This window comes from Chiloscyllium plagiosum, unplaced genomic scaffold (genome assembly GCF_037043375.1).
Source record: "Chiloscyllium plagiosum isolate Xiang-an unplaced genomic scaffold, Cpla_swu_hap1 HiC_scaffold_31, whole genome shotgun sequence".
Classification (NCBI taxonomy): Eukaryota; Metazoa; Chordata; class Chondrichthyes; order Orectolobiformes; family Hemiscylliidae; genus Chiloscyllium; species Chiloscyllium plagiosum.
This window is the reverse complement of record NW_028270169.1, coordinates 20,828,928-20,854,572: the sequence shown is the minus strand read 5'-3', so window position 1 is coordinate 20,854,572 and position 25,645 is coordinate 20,828,928. Positions and strand designations below refer to the sequence as shown.

The 25,645-nt window shown below is 40.9% G+C and overlaps 1 protein-coding gene across 1 annotated transcript; it reads left to right on the top strand.

The window, feature by feature from the left end:
* Nucleotides 1-784: 784 nt before the first annotated feature.
* trarg1a (trafficking regulator of GLUT4 (SLC2A4) 1a) lies at nucleotides 785-25,258 on the top strand. Its single transcript, XM_043718402.2, has 3 exons — nucleotides 785-1,619; nucleotides 8,641-8,773; nucleotides 21,680-25,258. Exons 1-3 carry the CDS (start codon nucleotides 1,215-1,217, stop codon nucleotides 21,688-21,690), a joined length of 549 nt encoding a protein of 182 aa, XP_043574337.1. The 5' UTR covers nucleotides 785-1,214; the 3' UTR covers nucleotides 21,691-25,258.
* The last annotated feature ends 387 nt before the right edge of the window (nucleotides 25,259-25,645 follow it).

Here is a 25,645-nt window from a genome sequence, read left to right as displayed (position 1 = left end):
AGCAATTGATCATGTGCAGGGAAAGAAGGAACTGGAGCAGTTCCGGATTAAATAATCAATTGGATCCATTTATAATGTATTTTCATTGCAAACAGCTTAACCAACTGAGACTAATTTATTGTAGCTCCGGCCCAGGCAAACGCTTCATTTTCAATTAAAGTCACTGGGACCGACGTGACCATCTCATCCTTTGCTTGTAGTGGAGTGGGCAATGTTAATACCCCTGAGCCAGGCGCCCCTGAGCCAGGCAGTGTGCACATTGCCCGCCAAGCTACAATCCAGTGACTTTATTCCGAACGAATTTGACAAAATACCTCTCCTCTGTCAAACCGTTACTTATCTCGCATCAAGACTGAATTTGAGAAAGATGAGGACTTTTAAAAAAAAATACATTGCTGTATCAGACAGCATGGTTCAAACGACAGGTCTTTTAAAGGAGCCCAGCCATCCGAACGCATTAGGAGGAGTTATTTGTAGTATCGATTTTGTGTTTAATGGACGTTCCTCCTCCCAGCAAACATAATTGTATGAATTATGCACAGACCAATAAAAGGGTTGAGTGTGTGTGTCAATGTGGGGGAGCCTGCAGTCGGAGAGATGCGTGTTATAGATGCATGTATTCCCCAGAGAGGGTAAGCAAACTGCACTCGCTGTCTTGAGCTGCGTAAAAAGCTTTTTCTTGGGACGGGCGGTGGGGGGTGGGGGTGAGGCACTGGCAGGTAGTAGGCAGGGCGACGGCCGCCTCAAGATCGTGATATCGCTTTCCATCGAAATCCTGATGCGAGAGTCGGCAGCCGGTGGGTGGGGAAGGGTTCGGGAGTTCCAGTCTGCACCACTCGGGAGCTGAGGCTGGATGTTGTTCGTGCTGATGGATGGGAATGGACCAATCCACTCTAACATCTCCTTGGGTTGGTCTACTGTGAGAGACCCCAGTGTCTGTCTGTTCAGCATCACTCAGGAAATGAGAGATTTCTCCAGCAGCGAGAATCCCCAGATCCTCCTGACTGTTTTCTTTTGACCGCCTGTGTTCTGACTTTTCACGGAAGTTGTGTTTTTTTCTTAAGGGAGCAGTTGTTCCCACCCCGGCACCACCCCCCCACTCACCCCCAAACTCTCTCTCCGCCCCGTCCGAAGATGAAATTGTAACATTTCTTGTCAGAAACTTGCGTTTCTTGAGAGAGAGAGAGAGAGCGGGAGACACCAGAGAGTGGGACATGGCGCTAAACGAGGGTGCCGCCTTCGACAATTTGGGCGGATCAGGACACACGGCCTCGACCAAGGAGCACCAGGAGACCGAGAAACTCCTCAACATCTCCGGAACCAACCTGGGGAATGGCACCCAAGACACCAAGGCGTTCCCCGCCAGCCCCCCGAGCGGCAAGAAGGCGGAGAGCGAGCCGAATGGCCACGGCGTGGCGAGCTTCTCCTCCGAGTCCATGTCCAAAATCGGAGTGCCCCCGGCATCCCCATCCCGGATCAGCCTGGGCAGAGCATCGTCCACCGTCACTACCAGCGGCCAGGACCAGTCGCCACCCAGAGACTACCTGCTGTTGGCTATCGTCTCCTGCTTCTGCCCCATCTGGCCCATCAACATCGTGGCGCTGGTCTACTCTATCATGGTGAGTGCAACTTTCTCTCACCTGCCACTTAGGTTGGATTAGATTCCCTACAGTGTGGAAACGGGCCCTTCGGCCCAACCAGTTCACACTGACCCTCCGAAGAGTAACCCACCCAGACCCATTTCCCTCTAACTAATGCCACTAGCACTCTGGGCAATTTAGCATGGCCAATTCACTTGACCTGCACATCTTTGGACTGTGGGAGGAAACCGGAGCACCCGGATCTTCAGCCACGTTTTTCCAAGGGTCGAATGTGCCTCACAGAGAGCTTCATAACTGCCCCTCCCCAAGCCCTCGCAGCTTGTGTCAGCCTCTGATTGCCTTCAGCCCCCAGTAACTTGTTTTAACTCTCTCCCTCCGCCTCGCTGTAACTATTCGGTCCGACCCTTGTGCAGCCCGCTCTTCAAATGAGCTTCGAAACCCCTGCTTTTCACCCAAACTGTTATTAATCCAACTCATCATCCAGCATCCTTTCGAATGCTTCTAGAATCTTTATCATTCAGGCTCAGAAAAACAAACCTCTCCAAAGTTGGCTGTCACTTTCCCTAAATAATTATTAAAAAGCCTCTTCCGAAAATGTGAATCTCTGCTGGTTGTATACATTCTTAATGAACACAGGTCGCTGTGAGTAAAAGTCCAAGCCTTTGTTTTGCTGTCGGCTGCCCCGGTGTGAGCTGGAGACCAAATGTAGGAACAAATGACTGCAGACGCTGGAATCTGTACTGAAAACAAAAGCAAAATGCTGGAGATCACAGACAGCACCCATGGAGAGAGCAAGCGATGACTCTGCGTCAGAGCTGAAGAGAAGTGTGGAGGGGACAGCATTTATGCCCCAGTTCGGGGGATTGTGGTGGTGGTGGTGGTGAGGGCAGTGGGTGTAGGGTGCAGGTGGAGAGAGGTAGTTTCAGATTGGAATGTGAGAAGGCAGAACAATGGAAAGGACAGTAAGTGGGATGGGGAGGGGAGGACATGATAACAAGCTAAAAGGGGAGGAACGGTTCACAATGTCCAACCCAGCCCAAACTGGAGGACCAACATCTCATCTTCATACTTTACAGCTTTCCGGACTTAATATTGAGTTCAACACCTTCAAATTGTGAATCATTCCCTTCCTTTTTTTAGCTTGTTACCATGTCCTCCCCTCCCCCATCTCAGTGGGACTGTCTTTTCTTTTTAGTCGGGTAGGAGACACGCCATTGTTCTGCCACTCTCACACTCCGATTACTTAATCTGAACTATCAAGACCTTCTCCCCACTAAACCTACTACCCTCCAACAGTACCCCTCCGAACTGTAGCATAAATGCTGTCCCTCCACATTTCACCAGCTGTGAGGAAGTTATCTGGACTCGAAACGTTAGCTCTCTCTCTCTCTCTGTGTCTATGGATGTTGCCTGACCCGCTGTGATCCCCAGCATTTGCTGTTTTCAGTGCTTTGGACAGACAGGTTACAAGAGTATTTTGTTAAAAGACAGCGAGAGAAGGCTAAAAAGAACTTAGGGCGGCACGGTGGTTAGCGCTGCTGCTTTACAGCACCAGAGTCCCAGGTTCGATCACTGTCTGGGTGCTCCGGTTTCCTCCCACAGTCCAAAGATTTGCAGGTCAGATAGATTGTCCAGGCTAAATTGCCCATAGTGTTGAGGGGAAATAGTCAGAGTCTGGGTGGGTTACTCTTCGGAGGGTCGGTGTGGACTGGTTGGGCCGAAGGGCCTGTTTCCACACTGTAGGGAATCTAATCTGAACACGTTGCCGGCTACTATCAGTGGAGGCTGCAGGGGGTGTGGGATGCAGAGTGAAGGGCTGCTCCTGAACTCGGGTTAAACCAGAGATTGGGTTGGGTTCCTCTGCGAGAGGCAATGCCCATTCACTGAGCATTGCCGGCTGCTACTGACAAATTCAACCAGGCAGCGCTGAGCGCGTTGTTTCTATCTAGCAAACATAACTTGTACTCCAGGTTAACGCGATCGTTTAAATACAGTATTGTCTTTTTTTTCCCCAATCTGAGTGCTTTGAGGGTGTGGCTGTTTGCTAGGCGTATCCAGTTACCCGCATCTCTGCCCAAATTGGTTCAGCCCAGAGTCCCTCACGCTAACTCCCTTTGTCGAAACGAGCTCACCGATCCTGCCACCTGAAGACACTCTGTGTTGGGACTCTTCAAGAGAATCCGAACTGACCGTGCTCGGTGTCTGATCACCCATGAGCATCCTCAGCAAGTGCAGAAGTTGTCTTCAGGAACCCGGGGCTGGGAATGTTAAAAGACCGCAAAGATCCCCGCTCGGCATTCCAATCTATTGCCCCACTACTTCCTCAGAAGTTTAACCTGATTGAATATTGCGTAAGGTTTGGGGAGGGGGGTGTGCTCAGTGGTATTGTCTATAGGAAGTCTAGGCTCACATATATTAAATGGGGAGTTGTATGCGGTGCAGGAAGGTGGGATCCTGTGCTAACAAGTCTGAGTGTGTTAAGAAAACTAAGTGAAGGACATTTGAAACCAAAAGAGAAAATGCTGAAAAATCTCAGCAGGTCTGGCAGCATCTGTAAGGAGAGAAAAGAGCTGACGTTTCAAGTTTAACTGACCCTTTGTCAAAGTGAAGGACATTTACGAGGCTAAGGTGTATTTTTTAAAATGCACTTTGCCTGTATCCTCCCCCACCCCAAGCTTAATTATCCATTCAACAACTGAGACTAGCAAACAATAACAAAGTAGTCAGGTTCAAACAATTGGTCATTTTTTTGCAAAATGTTCACCTTTTTTTTCCTCAAGTGTTACACATCACTGGCTTGTTTGTTGTAATTGGCTCTGTAGGGACTCATTGTTTAGGTTTCCACCATATCCTGTCAAGGTTCCTGTAATTCTGTGGATTATATCGATTCTTCTATGCCCCAGAACTGTCAGTTATCTCAGAAGGAGTCAGTGTTCAAGACAGATGCTGTTCAAAAGCTACCCAATCTCACACAATGCATGTATCAAATTCCTAGGATATTGTCAGAACAGGAATCGTCCCACTTCACCCCACCCCCTTTTGCAAACTTTGATTGGAGAATAAAAGTCTGATAAATGGCCAATCTTTTACAAAGACTAGGTATCAGAATAGAAATTGTTTATTTAATCTTCCTTCAATTAACGTGGAAACATAAATCTGACACAAATATAAGTGGACATTTCAAATGCACACAGCTGTTTAAACAGTTTCTTTGCTGAAATGATTGTTATGTTAATAGTTCAGTTTCGCAAGATTGAGTAAAGATCAATTCAGAAAATTTTACATCTGACTTGGAACAATTATTCATTGATATCCACTTGCTGATTGGCCCTTGATTTGACGATAGCTGAATGCAAAGACGGTATGTAATTTTCTGGTTCTAAAATAATGCAGGTCAGCATGGCATCTGACAGACAATAGGATATGAGATGGCACAGCAAAACTGGTTTGCAATTGCCAGTTACATGACAAGTGAAGTATGTTACAGCTTCTTTTTATGTTGCCTACAGGCAGGTGCACAACAAAGGGTGACAACTCCCCATTGAAGTAAAGATGTACCATTTGATGTGTAATATGAACTCATGTTTATACACTGACATCAGTTTGTACCATTTATGAACCTTTTTATGGATTGATCTATGGATGAAGCAATTGTTCAGATGTTTACATTTTTATTAGCTAACTGTGGATGATTAATTTGAACATACAAGTTAAATTGAAAGTTAATTAAATATATGTCAGTCCAGTGAAAAGCACATATGCTGAATATACCTTGGCTATTATAAAATTGCAGAGGTGCATTTTACAATATTTTGATTTAAACAAGTTTATAAACATGTTCGTGAAGCTGTAATTATTATTGGCTCATAAATGAAAGTGGAGGGAAGTTTACTGTGCGGTAATGTTAGTGCAATACCAGTCTTCCAAAATTAATAATACAGAACAATTTCTAACAAATAGGACTGTCCAGTTTCAGACTTGGAAAATTAATGAGCACTAGTTATCCTGTGACCCTCACTTGGGAAGGGAAACTTGGCCAGGATTCCTACTCTTAATTGATGTTCCATAGCTGCTGCAGAAATGTGCAATTAAGCCTTCCTTGATGTCCTCATGGTTAAATGGCTGTCAAGACTGTTAGTAAAATGTAGCCTACTAGATGCTGGCCAATGTTATTGGTACCCTGCTTATGAAGAAGTTGTGTCTAAAGAAGTGGAGGAAAAGTTGGGTGGAAGAAGTTCCTTCAAGTTCTACACTATAAAACCTCTGTATAGAATGAAACATATTCCAATATATAATTAATAAGACAAACTTGCACTTCTGTTTAATTACTTCTTGATTAATATTCAATTTTATTCTGATCTGTGCAATATTAATAGGAAAGATGACATTTCTGGGTTCTTAAGGGATTTTAGCACACCAGGGATCCTGTTGTGAAGTTAAGAGTATAATTAGCTCCGATGTGCCAAATTGAAATAAACAACACAGCGGCAAGCCCAATGTTACCTTTATACTGTAATTCACCATTTGTATTAATTGTTTTTTTTTTAATCTGAGTGCCATATACTGCAATATCCTATATTGCAAATTCTTGCAAAGAACAAATTAGTTGAGCTGAGATTGGATGCAATTCTACTCACAGGAGTTTCTTTGGAATTTTTATTCCAACAGGATAATCCCATTTAAGACTAGCTGTAATTAAATACAGTGATAATTGTTCATGCTGTTACCACCCTGTTATCGTATTCTTAGTAACAGAACTATCCACGCAGAGCTGCATCACTTGTCATATCTATCACAACTTAAGAAAGTACAAAACTGTGACTCCAGACTACTTAGTTGAAGTGATGTTACAGTAATGAGCATATTGATTTACTGTAATGACCAGCTGCATCAAGCAGTCATGACTTAAATCTCTAATGCAGTGTTTTGTGTCTTTGCCAAATCATACCACACCCTTTATCATCACCATCCTCAATCATACTTGGTATTAACAAATCAATATTTTACTTCATGTAATTCAGCCAAAATACATCGTAAATCTCTTATTCTCAGTTTTTCATATGGAAACACTCTCTTATAAGCACTGTCCTTTTTGACTGGTACCTGATGACTGTGGTTTTATAATGTTACTGTTTGGCATCTACATTAATGTGCCCATTATACTGCATTGGTAATAGTTTTGAATGAAACCGTATGGTTTGGGCATTCTGCTTTCGAAGACAACACTAACCTGGGAAGTGATGAAACTTTGATCAATCAAAATTAATGATGTTAGTGTTGAGAATGAAAATTTATATTTCTAATTATTAGCATCATTACTAAGTACAATTCATATATGTTAGAGCATTTATTAGCACTGAGCATATGCGATAAATTTGTAAGACATTAGGAATGATTTCAGAGTGGATAAACTCACTTTAATTAAGGCCCTATTGATATTCCAGACTTTTGTTTAATTGATCTGAACTGGATTGAAAGTCAGGACACAGAGGTGAACAAACAATACATGTTATAACGCACTAAACGTAAGAACATTTACCTCAAGACGATAAGGATGTTCTTTCAAAGAAATACTCCTTAAGAAGACATTTTAATCTCTTTATCTGAGAGATATATGAATAACACTCAGATATGCTTATGTTTATATTCTGATCAATGAATTTAAAGTGAATGTATGAAAATTTCCATAGTTGGTGACTGTCCTGATGGGTGGAGCCACCCTGTCCCTTTGTTTGATGTGAGTTGCAGTATAACATCAGTATATGCCAGAATACATCCATGCTGTCCAATCTGCATTGGCAATCTTTGTAGCATTTCTAAGCTCGAGAGGGAACTGGGAGACCCACCAGCTCAGGGACCACTTTCGTGTATTTGAAAATCTTGCTGATAGTAATTTCAAGATTTTGAGAATCCAATCTATCGAGGCAAAACACTGTGTAGATTAGAACATTTTCTGTAGCAATTTAGCAGTATTTAAAAACACTTCATATCCTTCTGTTATCATTTAACCCATCCACCAATCCTATTAAAAATCTTCAAGTCTAAATAAATAATAGTGACTTGGATCTGAATGTACGTCTTGCTTCTATCTTTGAAATGCCGCATGAACAGTACAGATGGCAAGCTAAGCAGCAGGCATTAGGTTGTTACAGCTTGGTGCCTCTGCTATCCCTAGGAACAGTCAATCTCCAGGAGAATGACAGCTCATACCACACGGCCAAAGTTGTTGTAGGGGATTTTTAAAAATGCTTAAATTAGAATCTTTATAAATGAATAAATGACTATGTCAAGATAACTGCACGAAAAAGGCTTTTTGCATCACTAATAAGGCTCTGTAGATTCCAAGAGGCAATTCCATTCCTTATATGAAATTATAAAGGTTTTCAGAAATCAATTACTTTGCAATCTTGTAAAGTACTTGAATTTGTTTGGAAACTTGTCATGCAGTAGAAGTTGTAATATTTTATCCTGTTATTTCATTATCTGATCTGTACAGTAATGACATAGAGATAAAATACAATAAAGAATGCCTGTTTGAGATTCTGTAATTGTATGATCCCAAATTGCTTTGAAGGTTTCTTTTTTTCAATTACATTACACTGGTCCATTTAATAAAATCAAGACCAGTACAGCGTGATAATTGGTTCATTTGAAATACTTTAAAATACATTTCAAAGCATATAAGTAGCCACTTATAGTATTAACGTTCACAGGCTCAAGTTTAAAATAAACAAATTACCCTTTTATAGAAATGTGCATGCGGAAATAATTTGAGACCAAACGACTTTAGACTTCCATCTCTTTCCTTACTCATTTTGCTGTTTCCTTTATAGATAGTGGATTTGTGCTCTAATAATGACATATTTAAATGTTGAATTTGTCACATAGATCTGTATCTGAATTGTACTACTTGCAAGTTTTCAGAAGTCTTGAGATAATAACTTTAATCCACAATTAGCTACCAAATGAAAGAGTTGCTCACAATTTGGAATGTACTTTTGAAAAATCTAATATTTGTTTTTATTTTTTCATCCAATAGTCCAGAAACAGTTTACAACAAGGTGACGTGGATGGAGCCAGGCGATTGGGACGTCTTGCCAGATTACTGAGTATTGTAGCAATAGTCATGGGTGCCCTCATCATAATCACCTACTGTGTTGTCAACTTTGCAGGTAACAGTGGATAGGAAATAGGGCAAATCTAATGCACTGTTTATATGGATGGCTTATATTTAATAAAAGATCACAATAGCTGTCAGGCTAATCTTGAATAATTTTGATTAATCTGTACGGATTGTTGCGAAGTAGAGACCACCAGGGAAAAAAAAAGTTAAATCAGAGGTGGTGTTTGGTAAGTGCATAGCAATGTCAGTATCAATAGTCATTTCACATCAAAAATTTCTTTACATTTCCAGAATGTTTAGAATTGTACTATATTTAATCAAGTCGTTGTTTGGCATTTGCAACTCTACATGTATATGGAGGACACTTAGCATGAATAGAATAGAATTTGATTTGTTTGTAAGGTTGACTTGAAAATGCAATGGAAATGTGCTTCACAAGGAGCCTTGAGGTATTTTGTTGTCCCCTATTGCTGTACTTTGCTTGCATTAAAACATTATTTTCGTATTTTGTGCATATCAGAGAAGTAGAAAAGTGATATTGAAAACCATTAAACCATAGAAAGATCATATGTTTTGGAAATCAATCCCAGAGTTGTCAGTCACCATGTGTTAGAATGCCATGTCTAGCTAAAACTCAGTGTCAAAGGATAAAATTATACAAACTAAGAAAAAATATTAGATTTTGAATAAAAGTGAGATATAGCAGTCTAAGATTCAACTCCATTCATAGTGTCTATGATAATGGAACCCTTGGGTGGACATGGACAAATCTAGACTTGGGGTGACAATTACCGTATGTGGGGGTGACAATTACCGTATGTGGCAAATAATGCCCTGAGATTCAATTAAAACTGCATAGGGTTGTGATAATTGACTAGACTAACAATATCAACCCATCAAGCCATGTGTGGCTAGAAAAGATGGGGCAGGGACTGGATATTCCAAGATAATTAACTCACTTTCTGGATCTGCTGTTGCTACTTTACCCATCTACAAGGCTGAAATCATGGATGCGATGGAATAGTCATTGGATGGGTGTAATTGCAATAACTCTCAAAAAACTCTGCTACCATCTAGAAAGAAGACATCTGCTTGATCACCACGCTGATACTGAACTTAACGTACAGCCCTATCACCACCGTTGTGGGGTTATAATATGTACAGTCTGCAAGATGTCTTGGAGCACTTTGAGCTCCACTATCAGACTGGATGAAGGCAACATCGCCATCATCTGCAAGATTCTCTGTTTGGTACACACTACTGGTCTAGGTGCTGCAATATCCTATCTATCAGTAACGTGGAAGCACCATCTACCCAAGTATTCAGTGGTTCTAAGAGAAAGCCTGGTTGGGCATCAAGGAAACAGTGAGAACAATAAACATTGCTGTACTGGTGTTACTTACAATGTGAGAATACGTTCATGAAGGGAAATGGAAGTTAGTATAGTGATTAAGTTACTAGACTAATGATCCCAAGAAGTGAGTTCAAACCCCACAGAAGTTGGGACATTTACAAAATTAATTCTGGAATAAGAAATTAGTTTCAGTAATCAGTATTCAGGGATGTGCAGGCTGGGTGGAATAGCCATGGTAAAAATACAGGGCTACAAGGATAGGGCGAAGGGGGTGGGTCTGAGTGGAATGCTCTTCAGAGAGTCAGTGCAGACTCGATGGGCTAAATGGCCTCTTTCTGCACATTAGGGATTCCATGATAATGATGACCATACAATTACCAGATTGCTGCAAAAGCTAATTTGATTCACTCATGCCTTTCAGGGAAGGAAATTTGCTGTCCTTGTCTGGTCTGTGGCTCCAGACTCACAGCATTGTGGCTGACACTTAACTTTGTAATAAAATAGTACACGGTAAAGGGCAATTAGGAACAGACAATAAATATTGGCCTTGGCAATTCCATCCACATCCTGTAAATAAATTAACAGATTTAAATTGACCCTATAATTGAACCAACCAAGTTGTGAATAGAATGTTATTTAAATAGAATTATATTCAACAATAAACAGGTCCAGGCTTTTATATATGTAGATTAAATAGGCGTATGACAGACTCTTAGAGGTAACAGAATTAACGCTTCTGCTAATTTTCATTATGTCTTAAATAGATGGTATTGGCAGAACCTGGTACTCTGTTTAAGCATGACTTATCATTGCCAGGCCTCCTGCCTGACAAAATTCAAGCCAGTGAAAGGAGAAACTGTGTGTAACAGGAGTGAGTGCTTGCGCTTTGGGAACAACCTTCCCTGTGGTTGCCTGCGGTCTTAATGCCAGACACTGAGCAATCCCAACTCTTACAAATGTTTTCCATAGCTTTGATGCTGTTAGGGAGTTAAATAGTTGTGTACTTATTTACATCACCTTGCTGTATGGAACTGCTGAACTTCTTCCTGACTGATTTTAATCAATGTGCTGTATCGAACATTCCTGGATTTAATGTCATTGTTGTTCTGTTCTGATCTAAGTCAGGAAAATGCTGCCCTGTGAGTGCTTTTTCTTCTGACAACACATAAGGGGAGCTTTGCCTGCTTAAAGTGTGTAATACTGTTAGAATTTATCTAAGACAGTAGATTTCTCTTCTTGTAACTTTTACAATAATATGGGAATTTAATAGAAAGTATTTGATATTTGAACGCGAATCGTGTTTCAATAAAAAAATGGATGTTTTCCTTACATCATTACCAGTAATGTATTAAAATTCTAGTAACTGCTAGACACATTATCGCACTTTCTCACAGTACTGGAATCCCAACTATAGAATTTTACAGCACACAAGAAGACCTTTCGGCCCATTAGGTCTGCACCAGCCAACAAGGAGCCATCTGGCCAAATCCCATTTTCCAACTCTTGATTTGTAGCCTTGTAGATCATGGCTCTTCACATGTATATCCTAGTAATTTGTGAATGTCCTGAGGATTACTATTGTACCATCCATCCAGGCAGTGAGTCTCAGACTTCCATCACTCTATGGGTAAAAACATTTCCCCTTGAATCCCCTCGACACCTACTGCTTATCTGAAATCTACACTTCCCGGTGATGGACTTTTGCATCCTCGATCCTTTATTAATTGTATATACAATGAAGTGATCGGAATTCCAGCTGTGGCCCAATTGGTGTTTTATCAATTCCAGGTGGCTCCCGAGACCTGGATTCGATTCCAGGTTTGGGCGACTGTCTGTGTGGAATTCGCACATTCTCCCTGTGTCTGCATGGGTTTCCTCTGGGTGCTCCAGTTTCCTCCCACAGTCCAAAGATGTGCAGGTTAGGTAGATTGACCATGCTAAATTGCTCGTAGTGTCCAGGGATTTGCAGGCTAGGTGGATTAGCCATGGGTAAAAACAAGGACTGCAGATGCTGGAAACCAGATTCTAGATTAGAGTAGTGCTGGAAAAGCACAGCAGTTCAGGCAGCATCCGAGAAGCAGGAAAATCAACGTTTTGGGCAAAAGCTCTTCATCAGGAATAGAGGCAGAGTGCCTCTATTAGCAATGGGGAATGTAGGGTTACGGGGATTGGGTGGGCCTGGGTTGGAGGATTAGTGTGGACTCAGTGGGCTAAATGACCTGTTTCCACACTGTATGGATTCTATAATTCTTACTTTCTGAAGTAGTAGTGATCTGCCTAATGATACATCGTCCGCTTATTTCTTCATGCCTTGTACTTTCCTCTTCAACTGCAAGTGGGAGTTCCCCATTTTCAATTTCAAGTCTTCTAACATCTTGATTCTCTTTCTGCCCCTTGATTTACATACTTCTAAATCTTTTTATTCACCTCTTTCAGTAAACCCTCAAGCCTCAGAATTTAACCAACCATGTTTCATTTCTTGATGATATTCCATCAGATAGTAATGATCTTGTCTTCTCCACCTCTCTATGAAACTCTTCATTCACCTGTTTCATCCTTTTTCCCGAGCTGCATTCCACTATCTAGTTTTTGGGTGTCTATTTTTCTAAAGGCCCATATTTCAGACCCATATGAATTGTAAAGTCACACAGTCCCAGAGGATTGTTGGGCCGCTCTCGTTAGAGACAGAGATGATTGGTGATGGTTTAACCTGAGGGTCACTGCATCTCAGGCGAACAGAGAGATTGAGAAGAAGGCTCCTTCATGGTAACCTCAGCTGGTGCGAGAGCCCCAGAGAATAAGACACTCCAAATCCCACTTTGGGTTGGGGCTTTTCACACCAAATCCAACTCTGAAGTAAGACAAAAAGCATTTTTATGACTGAATTTTCATTTGTAAGTAAATACAGTAGACCCCCTACCCCCGCCCCCCATACCCACGGGTGATACGTTTCCAAGACCTACTGTCGATGCCCGAAACCATGAATAGTGGTGAACCCCTTCATTTAAGTGGGAAATATAACTCTCCAGCAGCCCTTTGGTTCCTGGTTCTGGAATTTTCCATGTAATATGATCGGGCTGCGGGTAATTGAAACTGCAGAAACCATTCCCCAGATACAGCAGTTGCCCTGTAATCACTTCCGTGGAGACAAACATTATATTTGTGTACACTTAAGTGGTCAAGACTATCAAATTCATTGAAAACAAAAGGCACATATGCAAATGTGTACAATTTCATCCAGCTTCTCCACAGTGCAGGAAAGAATGACCACTTAGCAACAGAGTATGGACTAAATACGTTAAAATCCATTTCCCACATTTCTAAATGATTTGACCAGTGTCCTTTCTGAATTTGGCCGAGACCTTCACCATCCACACACACATAGGGTTGCTAATGTTTGAGCACGAGTGCAGCTTCCCTTGGGAAATGTCACCCCTCCTCTGATCATCCAGTCATTCCACATTACTTCTCATGCTGACCTTGAGGGACCTATTTAAAGAAACCTCCAGTGGTTGAACTGGGCAGTTGAGACCACCAGGATTCACAAGACTATCATTGCTTTGTAATCTTGACAAGGTGTGATCTGAATTTGTCACGGATGAGAAGTTTCTTTTATATAATCATCCCGCTCAGAAAATATAAACTTTCCTCAGCCCTATTTTCAAGCCACTTTTATCCATTCATCCTTTAGCATGAACATGGATAACTGCTCCTTATGGGAAATGCTGTTTTTGTGATGGTTTTTCTCTCGAAAATGAAGCATTTGTTGACTTGACACTATTTCACTCTAACTTTGCTCACCATTTGACTGACTGGTATGTCAAAATTCTTGGGAGTCTCATGTTTCCAATTCAGGCCAATGCATTCAATCATAGAACCCTGAAAGGCGATAAGCTGGAAGATGCTGTAAATGCTTGGTCTTTGGTTACCGTACAAAATAGCTTCGCTTTCTTAACCCAGTGCTCCATCCACAGCTGTCAGTCAGAGTGAATCCAACAGTGTGGATTAATTCCCATTGAGGTCCTGCTTACTCAACCTTACCACTTGCCTCAGATGTGGTGACCCTCAGGTTAAACCACCACTTGTTTTCTCTCTCTCCTTCACTCGAAGAGAGGGTACTCCAATAGTGACTTTACCCCCTTTATATCATCCAGGACTAGCTTTGAAATCTGAAATGCCTAATTTCTTGCTCGTTTTAGGGAAGAGGTTTGGACTAGGTCCTTGAGAAACCAGAGTCCTTTGTGATGATTTCCACTGACATAATTTTGCACCTTCAGTTTTCACAAACTCGTTTTTCTTCTGTTTGCTCATTTATTTGTGGGCACCTTCCCAGGCTGCGCAGGGAGTCTCCCCTGTCTCTAAATGTTCTCCTCTGATGCCTTGAATTCTGTGGCTGCTGCAGAATTATTTGTCTGCCCTCCAATCTCAGGAGTGTTAAGTATGAATTTGCTGAATTAACTGCTCATTGACATCCTTGACCCCAGATAGGGCAACAAATTAACATGTTATCTTTGAGTAATATCTCCAGCTGCAGAAACACTTGATTGTCCCCTTCACTATCAAATCCCCAGTCACTATTGCAGTTCAACTGTTCCTCCTCTCCGGTGCGACTCCCAGTATCAAGGCTTTGTTCCTTAGTTAATATTAGTTAATGTCTAAGTCAATGACTCTTCGCTGCCTTCTGAAATAGCCTGACATGCCAATTATTTCAAGAGCACTTGGAAATGGACAACAAATACTGACCTCACCAATAACAACCACAGCACATCAAAGAATAAAGAAAAAAGTACTATTATATTTGTCTCATTAATTTTTAGTTCCTCCCCACCACCAGTGATGGTGCCATAGCATGAGTCAGTTTGCTGACTCACTTTCTGTTGACCTCCCACTTGTCTTCAACACATTCTCTTGACAATCCTCATCTCTGCCTTTCTCTTTCTCTGCAATAGCAATGGTTTTCTCAACTCTCTCTCTCTGTTCACCTTGCTGTGGCCTCCTCCTTTTTGCTGCTCACAATCTACTTCTGTTTGCTACCTCCTATAGCATCTGGATAATTCCTTGATATCTTTGATGCTCACTGCAAGGAAAAGAGATTTACAGGGTTATTGTAATACAGTTCACCCGCAGAATATTTAAAATAAATAGAAGATTCACCACCAGTATTTCAAGCAGGTTAGTTATATCAGAAAGAACCACAATAGAGGGGAGTCCCTTTTTCCCAGTGCAAATATATTGAAGACTATAAATAACTAAGCGACTTTGGGTGGCACAGTGGTTCAACGGTCAGCATTGCTGCCTCACAGCGCCAGGGACCCGGGTTGGATTCCAGCCTCAGGTGACTGTGTGGAGTTTGCACATTCACCCATGTCTGTATGGGTTTGCTCTGGAATCCTCCCACAATCCAAAGATGTGCAGGTTAAGTGAATTGGCCATGCTAAATTGCTCATAGTGTTAGGTGCATTAGTCAGGGGTAAATACAGGGTAGGGTAGAGGAATGGGTCTGGGTGGGTTACTCTTCAGAGGTGGACCTGTTGGGCCGATGGGCTTGTTTCCATACTGTAGGGAATCTAATCTAAGGATTTCATGGATACTGGCTGGCAATTTTTCCAAATAACATAGTAACCAGGTAACTGGAAGTAGTTTACAACATTATTGATGCCATTATGTGGGACTTCACAGCACAAATTATTTTTTAAACAAGTATTTATTGATTATTAAGAAGAAAAAGAAGCAACACTATGAGCATCTATATTCTCATAATAATGAGAAAGAAACATTTCACTGACATCTTAGCTGACTAACGCCATAGTCTTTAAAATCTGCCTCTTGTCCCTTGAAACGGCACTTTTCCTGATTTTCCGCAGCCCACGATTTCATTTAATGGCAAACAGGTCTGAGGGGCCGAATGGCCTAATTCTGCTCCTAGTTCATGCATTCATATGTAATAGGCAGGTTACTGGTTTCTGAAAATTGGTGCTCACTAGTTTGGATATTGTGAAAAAAGGCTTTTTATGAGCACTGTTTGATCTGTGGTGATAATGTAGTGAGAGTAACACGAGCATTGTCATGTGTATCATTACAAAACAGACTCAGCGTGGTATGATTTCCAGTTGTCAGTCTCCCCAAAGGTAACAGTATATCAAAAGACACTCGACTAGATTCTATTGTCAAAATAATAGTGCTCACCATTATTGCACACAAATCACACAGTACCCTTGAGTGACAGGAGATGTGAGGTATAATACAAAGATTTAGAAGTTGCTGACAGGAATGCATTGCTGCACTGTAAGATTTTATAAGACTCCAACTTGCTGTTTGGCTCCCTATTCACGTGTATTCAGCACTGTGGAGTCACTGCGTTTACAGTATAAATACAGTGAAACTCACGACAGAAAGATGGATCTTGTCCATTTTAGGAGCCCCTTCCTGATGGTGTGATAAGTCTTCCTTACTGCCAAACAATATCTCTGGCACTGAACATCAATTTTTATGTGTTATTTTAGTTTACTTCCACTGTAATCGATGTTGGAGTTTTTTTTAAGTGTACAGAATATAATGTGTCTTTTGTCTCTTGGAATGCTCAGTACAGTATTACTGTAGAGAAGGAGGTCATTCAGTCCATCAGTGCTAGTTCTGTTAAGTAGCGATCTTCAGAGCAGTCCCCTGATCCTTTGCTGTATACCTGAAATGTATTTTTCTTCTTTAAGTGTTTATCCAGTTTCCCTTTGAAGTCTAATATTGCATTAGTATACCCCTCTCATGGGCAATACATTCCAAAGCCTAATTTCCTGCTGGAAAATAAAGCTTTGCCTCTGGATGACTTTTTATTTCATTCATGGGATGTGGACATTACTGGCTGCATTATCATCTGTCCCTAGTTGCCCTTGAGGAGGTGGGGGTGAGCTGCTTTATTCACCTGTTGCCCTCCATTTGCTGTAGGTTGACCCACATTTCCATTAATCAGTGAGTTCCAGACTTTTGACCCAGCCACACTGAAGGCACAGTGACATACTTCCAAGCCCGGATAGTGAGTGGCCTGAAGAGAAATTTCCAGGCTGTCATGCTTCCAAGTATCTGCTGCCTGTGTCCTTCTGAATGGTAGTAGTCATTGGTTTGGCAGGTGCTGTTTAAGGAACTTTGAATTTCTGCAGCATACCTTGTAGATGTTAGTGGTGCAGGGAAGGAACGTTTGTGGATATGGTGCCAATCAAGCAGCTAAGCGAAAATGAGTACTGCAGATGCTGGAGATTAGAGCCAAGAATGTGGTGCTGGAAAAGCACAGCCAGTCAGGCAGCATCTGAGGAGCAGGAAAGAAGGGCTTTTGCCGAAATGTTTTCTTTCCTGCTCCTCGGATGCTGCCTGACCAGCTGTGCTTTTCCAATCAAGCAGCTGCTTTATCCTAGATGGTGTCAAGCTTCTTGAGTGTTGTTGGAGTTGCCCGCATCCAGGGAAGTGGGGAGTATTCCATCACACTCCTGAGTTGTGCCATTTTTTTGGTGGACGGGCTTTGGGAGTCAGAAGGTGAGTTACTTGCTGCAGTATTCCCAACCTCTGACCTGCTGTTCTGGCTACATTTCTATAGCTGGTCTATTTCTAGTCAATGGTAATGCCCAGGATGTTAACTGTGGGGAATTTGATGATAAAAAAATTATTTAATAGCAAGAGCAGTGGTTAGATTCTCTCATGTTGGAGGTAGTTATTGCTTGGTATTTGTACTGGGCAAATATTATTTGCCACTTGTCAGCCCAAACCTGGATATTGTCCAGGTTTTGTTGTATTTGAACATGGACTGCTTCAGTAACTGAGGAGTTGCAAATGGGACTGAACATCACCATTTTAGACCTTATGATGGAGGGATGGTCATTGATGAAGCAGCTAAAGATGATTGGGCCTAGCACACTACCCTGAAGAATTCCTGCAGAGATGTCCTGGAGCTGAGGTGACTGACCTCAAACAACCACAAGCCATCTCCCTATGTGCCAGGTATGGCTCCAACCAGCTGAGAGTTTTCCCTGACTCCATTGATTCCAATTGTGCTCGGGCTCCTTGGTACCACACTCAGTAAAATGATGTTCAGGGCGTCGCTCTCGCCTTACTCTGGAATTCAGCTCTTTTGTTCATGTCTGAACCAAGTCTGTAATGAGTTCAGGAGTCGAGTGGCCCAGGCAGAACCCAGACTGAGCAGGTTATTACTGAGAAGGTGCTGCTTGATAGCACTGTCAAAGACACTTTCCATCACCTTAACGATGATTGAGAGTAGACTGATAGGTGTGTAATTGGCTGGGTTGGATGTGTCCTGGTTTTTTGTACAGGGCGTACTGGGCAATTTTCCACAATATTGGAACAGTTTGGTTAAAAGGGAAAAGTTTAGAGCCCAAGTTTAGAATTATTGCTGAAATTTAGGGGAGGCAATGGCTGCTAATCCAGAGACCCAGATAATGTCCTGGGGACCTGGGATCAAATCCCACTATGATAGATGGTGGAATTAGAATTACATTTTTTAAATATCTGGAATTAAGCGTCTAATGATGACCATGAACCCATTGTCGAATGTCAGAAAAGCCATTCATGTCCTTACCTGGTGTGGCCAACATCTGACTCCAAACCCTCTGACCAATTAGGGATGGGCAAGAAATGGTGGCCTAGCCAGTGATGCCCTCATCCCATTAAAGAATAAAGAATGTTGTCACAGCCCATAACCTCTGCAGCCTCCAGCACCTTTAGCTGTTTCTTGATATTACATGGACTGAATCGAACTAACTGAAGGCTGGGGACTTCTGGAGGAGGCAAGGGTGGACCATCCACTTGGCGTTTCTGGTGGAAGCTTCTTGCACATCCTTCAGCTTTAGTGTTTGCACTGACGTCTGGGCTCTCATTACTGAGGATGGGGTTATTTGTGGAGCCTCCTCCTCCTCCAGTGAGTCATTTAATTGCCCAGCACCATTCATGACTGGATGTGGAAGGACTGTAGACCTTAGATCTGATCTGTTGGTTGAGAAGTCACTTCGCTCTGTATATCACCTGCTGCTTATGCTGTTTTGGCACACAAGTAGTCCTACTTTGCAATGTTGGAGAAAGTGAGGACTGCAGATGCTGGAGTACCAGAGTTGAAAAATGTGGTGCTGGAAAAACACAGCAGGCCAGGCAGCATCCGAGGAGCAGGAGAATCGACGTTTCGGGCATAAGCCCTTCTTCAGGCCTTCCTGAAGAAAGGCTTATGCCCGAAACGTCTACTTTGCAATGTAAACAGGTTACTGCCGAATGTTAGGTATGCTGGTGCTGCTCCATGCAAGTTCTTCTGCACCCTTCATCGAAATGTTTGCCAGTTACTTTAACAGAATTCCCATTGTTTACCATCCCTGATACCACCTGGATTAGTTTCCCTTCATTTAGTCTGTAGTCCTCTATTCAGTCCTGCTCTTAGTTTTCTCCACTCTGCAGACAATGATCCACAAACGCTTGTCCTTGAAATTATTGTAATAAACACGTTTTCTACCCTCGTCAACCCCTTCGAGTCATCTCTAAGGTGTAATATCTAGATTTGGACAGAATGCTGCAGAACGAGTGTCTTAGATAGGCTTAAGATAACATCTGGTTAGTACATGCTGCCCTCTATGAAGCATTTGACCTCACACAGTTTATTATCTCTTAATACAAACGTTCCCTCATTTTGATTTATTTTCTGTTTCCAATTTGATATTTGAATCTATTTGAATTTAGACTCTGGTTCAGACTCTTCATTGGTTATTCTTCAATTTGAACTGATTGGTTCAGAGATGTAGCGATTTGCTCTTTTAGTATAGTTGTCGATGCCCTGTTGAAAGCTCCAATCCTTTTCCATCTCAGACATACTCCAGCAAGTAGCCCAAGACCCTTGAAAGTAAAGGGGGCAAGGGTAAGTCTAATGACTGGCAGGCAATGTTGGCTCACCAGTTATAGTTAATTCTAGTTCATCATCAGATTGGCAATCATCCTCGACACTTGAAATACTTCCACCTCCAGCAACAGAGAAAGAAATAGAGCTAGATGCCACTGCATTAGAATGCCTTTCCAAAGATTTCCTTCCCATCTGCTTATCATTGTAGTGTAGGAGGGATTTGTTTTATTTATGTGTTGCTGCCATTACCATGGGGTTGCAAGATTCTTTGTGCACCAAGATTACTTTGCCTTTGAACTATGAACAGCTCTGGGGTCAAAGTCGTGTAACAAGAAAAATGTTGGATGTGCACAGGTTAGGAAAGTTTCAGGAAGGTATTACATGGGGTTACCTTTGGGCAATTTCATTAATCAAAGAGTTGTGGAAGCAAGCAGGAAACTAAGAAGAGCTCATGCTATTCACAATAGTTGAACAAGGTTGTCTGAAAAAGAATTACTCAAAAGTTGGCATCTATTGTCAGAGAAAGTTGAAACTGCATTGCTGGCACATCAAATTGATGCTAAATATTACATTGACATTTGAACACGAAGATCAGTAGGCAGAAGTGGGATGGATGCTGACGTTTGGCACTGGTCCGTGAGATCCAGCCAGAAACACACTCGTGAAAAAATATTCTGAGCTTGTCTTATCTTGGAAAGGCAACTTAGTCTTCATGAGATTCCTGAGTACACCAGATGGAGGACGCTGGAAGAGCCGTTGTGATTTTTATCACAGCATATGAGAGGGAACAACAGTGCATTTTAAAATATTTTCTTCCATTAACTATAATATGACAGTACATTTTGCACTTATGAAAATTTCTTAATTAATTTTGAAGTAATGGCATCTCAGTAGCTCCTGCCACAGTGTGTACATCAGAATCATGGAGCTGATACTGGCATAAGAATAGACCCAAAACTGAATAACACCTCCTACCTAATTTAACGGTTTATGTAATGGATTCTCACTGTTCACTATTTGCCAGAAACATGTTTTTAATATTCTTGTTGGTGATTTAATTGCAAGTAGCAAAACAAAGATAACGCTTTTCGTGCTTTTATATTGTATAACAGATTTTCCAAAATCAAGTTAAGCAGCATGCCATTACAAGGATCCATTAATTCACTGGGTTTCGGTGGCTACAAGAAATATCTGTTTTCATGATAGCTTTATGAACTAGAAGACATGCAAATGAAATTGGGTTTTCTTTGGACCCAGTGGGCCAGAGGACCATTTTCTAAGTGGCTCTCACTAAATCCTTGAAAGCACCTCCCTGGTCTTGAGACTTATGTACACAGCTCCCAGTAATCTGAATTAAAGCCTTCCAGGGCATGTCAAAACTAATGTTTGAACACTCATTGAAAAAAACCAAACTGCTACCAATAGTTGCACATTCTGCTGCCTACCACTAGATCTATGTCTGAGGAGCCAATTGGTACCAGTGAGGGTCTTGCACATGATTTTAACGACGTGAGTAAGACTTAATCACTCTATTCCCCCACTTCCACACAAGAAGATATATTTTAAGAACTTTTGTATTTAATCTCATTCGATTCTCAAAGCTCATCTTATCAAGAGTCCATCCGTCACAATGAAACTGACAGAATGTTCTTAGAAACAATCATGAATCAATAAATTAGAACAAGCTTTATTGATTAAATTCTAATATCTTCTTTATATTTCAGTTAGTGCATAGAAAACCTGCCACAGCTCAAGAAGGTTTTGGATTAGTTCCTTTTGGGACACACCTCGAAGAAGTCTGGCTCTTAATGGAAAATGCAATGTATGAAATCCAGAACAAGAGGTTTGTCATCAAAGGCTATCCAGCCATTCCAACTTCACTTAATGTGCATCACTTACAACTCAGCATAATGAATGCTGGAAACAACATTCCTTTCAATTGACATCTGGCAACAGATCTGAAAGCTATTCAAAGCCAACTCCAGTGAGATACCTGAAAACAGGACAGCTCTGCAGAATCCTTCTTGTTAGGAATGGCACAAGTGCATGCGCCTGAAAGCAGAGAAACCTGTTACCATTCGAGATAATATGGTTACAAACCCACTTTCTGTGTTAATTGCACAAAAACTCTCAAGTGCACACTGTGATTTTTGCTCTCTTTTGTACAAAAAGAAAAGGACAGTGTTGTCTACAGAGCTAAAACCTGCCAATGGCGAAGGAGAAAATGTGCAGTGAAAGAAATACAGAAAAGAAGCTAAGTGTTGAAAAGATTGGAGCAGAGAACGGAACCAACAATTATATCATTGGTTACTATGGGTATCATGATGCTAGTTTTGGTAAACAGCAGGATTTTGTACTTTTTATGAAAAACACCACTTGCACGCGGAATATGAATGTGTCGTGATTGAATTATGTGGTTGAGGTATTTGTGGGTGCAGATATAATGGTCATATAGTTGTAATATGCTCGTTTTTGTGGCTGTATTTACTAATAGAATGAGCGTTTACTCAAACATGAAAGCTCTTTCTGATTTGTTTTGTCATTTTCACAGAATGATTGATTGTTCAGGTACTTGAGAAGTAATCTCCAAGCCACTGATCCCTTTTCTTGGCAATTTATTGTGGTGGTGGTTAAACTCACACAGCATTCAAGGAACATATCAATTAAAAGTGACTATTCATCATGTTTAAGTGATTTCTTTTTGGAAGCTGCAATGTGGCTACAGTCTTTCCATCTGACTTCCTTTGAGTTAGGGAATGATAAAAACAAAAGTTCTGAAGATATAATATTTGGGACATGAATGAGGAATTAATTTTTGGCGTGATTAGGCTTAAATTCTTTCTGAGTGGCTGAAGACTTTCAATTAAATTCATAAAACACCATTAGTCACACAAATCAAGTTAAATAAATTGTGTATATAGAGAACTTCACGTGGAGCAAAGTCAGAGTTTATTTATTTACTATTTGGTAAGCGACATTTGGAGGGGATTTAATCACAACAATTTGTTAAAGCTGCTCTCAAAACTGAGAGAATAAATTCCCTCAACTCTTCATTCATTAAATGTTACCCAAACATTGTAAATGAGTATAGACTGTATCATTGTAACCTTGTGCATCTCAAAATTTCAGCATGCAACAAGGAGGGTGGGGAATGACCCTTCTTTAGGACTGGTAATGCACTTATTGGTACCACATGTGGTCTGTAAATAAATATACATCTTCATTTTTACTGTAGGGCATTTAGTACAGAATTATGGATGGCTGATGGCTTCACTTACTCCAGGCTTAAGAACATTTTTTAAAAATTGTCCTTGTAGGAGACATGGATGGTACACAGGTTTTGAATGACTTTGAGAGTCTAAGGGACTCATTGACCTTATCAGTGTAGACCGGTATCAGCCATTGCATAAGATGGTGTAAAAAGGGTATTCTTTTTTACTTTTAGGTGGCATTGTGTTCCCCATGGCTTGTTTCTTAGCGGAGGCAATACAAAGGCTAGCGTCAACCCTTTAAAACAGATTAAACCGAATACTTTTAAGTTAATTGGTGCTTCAGTAGGTTTGTATATGGTGGAATATGGGAAGTTTGTGACATAATGCCATTGGACTAATAATCCTCATTCCATTTGGACACAGGTTCAAATCCCAACTTGGCAGCTGGTGGAATTTAAACTGAATTAATAAATTTGGAATTATAAAGCTAGTCTCTGTAATAGTTGGCATGTAAAATATCGTCAATTGTAAAATCCCATCTGCTTCACTAAATGTTCTTATAGAGAAGGAAATCTGCTCTCGCTGACATGTGACTCCAGACCCACAGCAATGTGAGTGTCACATGACTGATGTCCAAAAAGGTCTAGCGAGCCAATGAGTTCAATGGCAGTTAGGGATGACCTATGACACATCCCATGAAAAAATAAGGATAAAGGAGGTTTCTCAAATCTATGTTTTGAATTCATTACATATTTTAATAGAAAGTCAAACTGGTCACTTATTGTATTTCATAAACATTTCAAATCTTAATGTCTACTTATTCCATCTATTATTTTTGATGTTACTCAGAGATCCATTAACATACATCCTGGAGAATCCAGATATAAAATACACTTTCAGCCTTAATGATTGCTTCCCCTGAGTCGATTCTCAGCATATATTCAGCTGCATGCAGGATGTATTGTAGGCAGCAGGACAAAAGCATTAAATAAACATGACTCACAAAACATTATTTCCTGGCAAGCCAGTTACTTTATTTTTAATATCCTGTTTCTCAAAGATTCACTAAATGTGTTTTAACAAGCAAATAAGTAGCCATGCCATATTGGATTGAATTTCAGATTGACTTCAACCATATCTAGGGAGACTGTAACACTTCTGTCACATTACTGAGTGAGAGAAAAGGCTTGTCTGTTTGGTGGTCTTTACCCTCCTACTCCAGTAATGGTTTCTCAATTCCTCCAACAATCAATTATATAGTGGCATATTTACTGTAAATGACAATAGTCCAATAGGAGCAAAAATAATCAAATGCATAGAATCTTCTATGTTAAAGGCCATTGTTTCATATATTAATGTCTGATAGGTTATTTATCCATAACCCAACATTAAAGCTTGCTTGTTAATTGTCACTCTAAAACACCATCCATAATTCAGGCACGAGTGCTAGCCCACATTGCATTGAAATGTTTTCTTTGCATATATTGTAGGAACAGTTTAACTTCAGTGTTGATTTAATTACATTATATCATGATGAATGCTTTACCGCAATGAAGTATAAGCATGAACATTTTTGATTGTATATGGTTGTATGACCAAATTTCCAATAGGTGACTGAATGTACGCAACAGCACTGCAAATGCATGAATCTGCTAGTATCTTTGACTTGATACTTTGGTTTGTTGACCATTTTCTTGCAAGTTGAAAAGGAAATCTCTGTACATATGCTTATTTTGTATAACTTTGCATGAGATGGAATAAAATGTAACATGCACAGTCGCTGTGTGAATTGTAACTGATTTACATTACCACAAACAAGTGTAAAACCGTGTCTCACCAGTACACTTGTAATATTTCAAACACAGTATCAATGGTCTAAAACCTATTACAGAAAACCAAAAAAACTTGCAAGAAGGATGGCATGGTAGCTCAGTGGCTCAGTGGTTAGCACTGCTGCCTCACAGCGCTAGGGACCTTGGTTCAATTCCTGCATTGGGTGACTGTCTGTGTGGAGTTTGCACATTCTCCCTGTGTCTGCATGGGTCTCCTCCAGTTTCCTCCCACAATCCAAAGATGTGCAGGTTAGATGGATTGGCCATGCTAAATTGCCCATAGTATTAGGTGCATTAGTCATGGGTAATTGTAGGGGAAAGGGTCTGGGTGGGTTGCTCTTTGGAGGGACTTGTTGGGCCAAAGGGCCTGTTTCCACACTGTAGGGAAACTAATCTAATACAGGAAATCTAAACCAAACCTGAGGAACTTGACTTTGTTAGATCGAACCCTTTATCAAACCATTATTACAGGTATATGTTGACTAACATAAGATTAATGTAAACTGCTCTATATTTTACAACAGGAGGATCATTGCTACGTAGAGTAAATCTGATTGCATCTTTTAGTTTCTGCATATGTGTGATTAAATATTAAATTCCTGAAGATACTTTAAAGAGTCATCAAGCTACATATGTCGTTTTTGTG

Bases quoted from the DNA above. Each gene is read 5' to 3' on its own strand.
- trarg1a (XM_043718402.2), top strand. From the start codon at position 1,215: ATGGCGCTAAACGAGGGTGCCGCCTTCGACAATTTGGGCGGATCAGGA. The intron at 1,620-8,640 runs GTGAGTGCAACT...TTCATCCAATAG, and splicing joins CGCTGGTCTACTCTATCATG to TCCAGAAACAGTTTACAACA.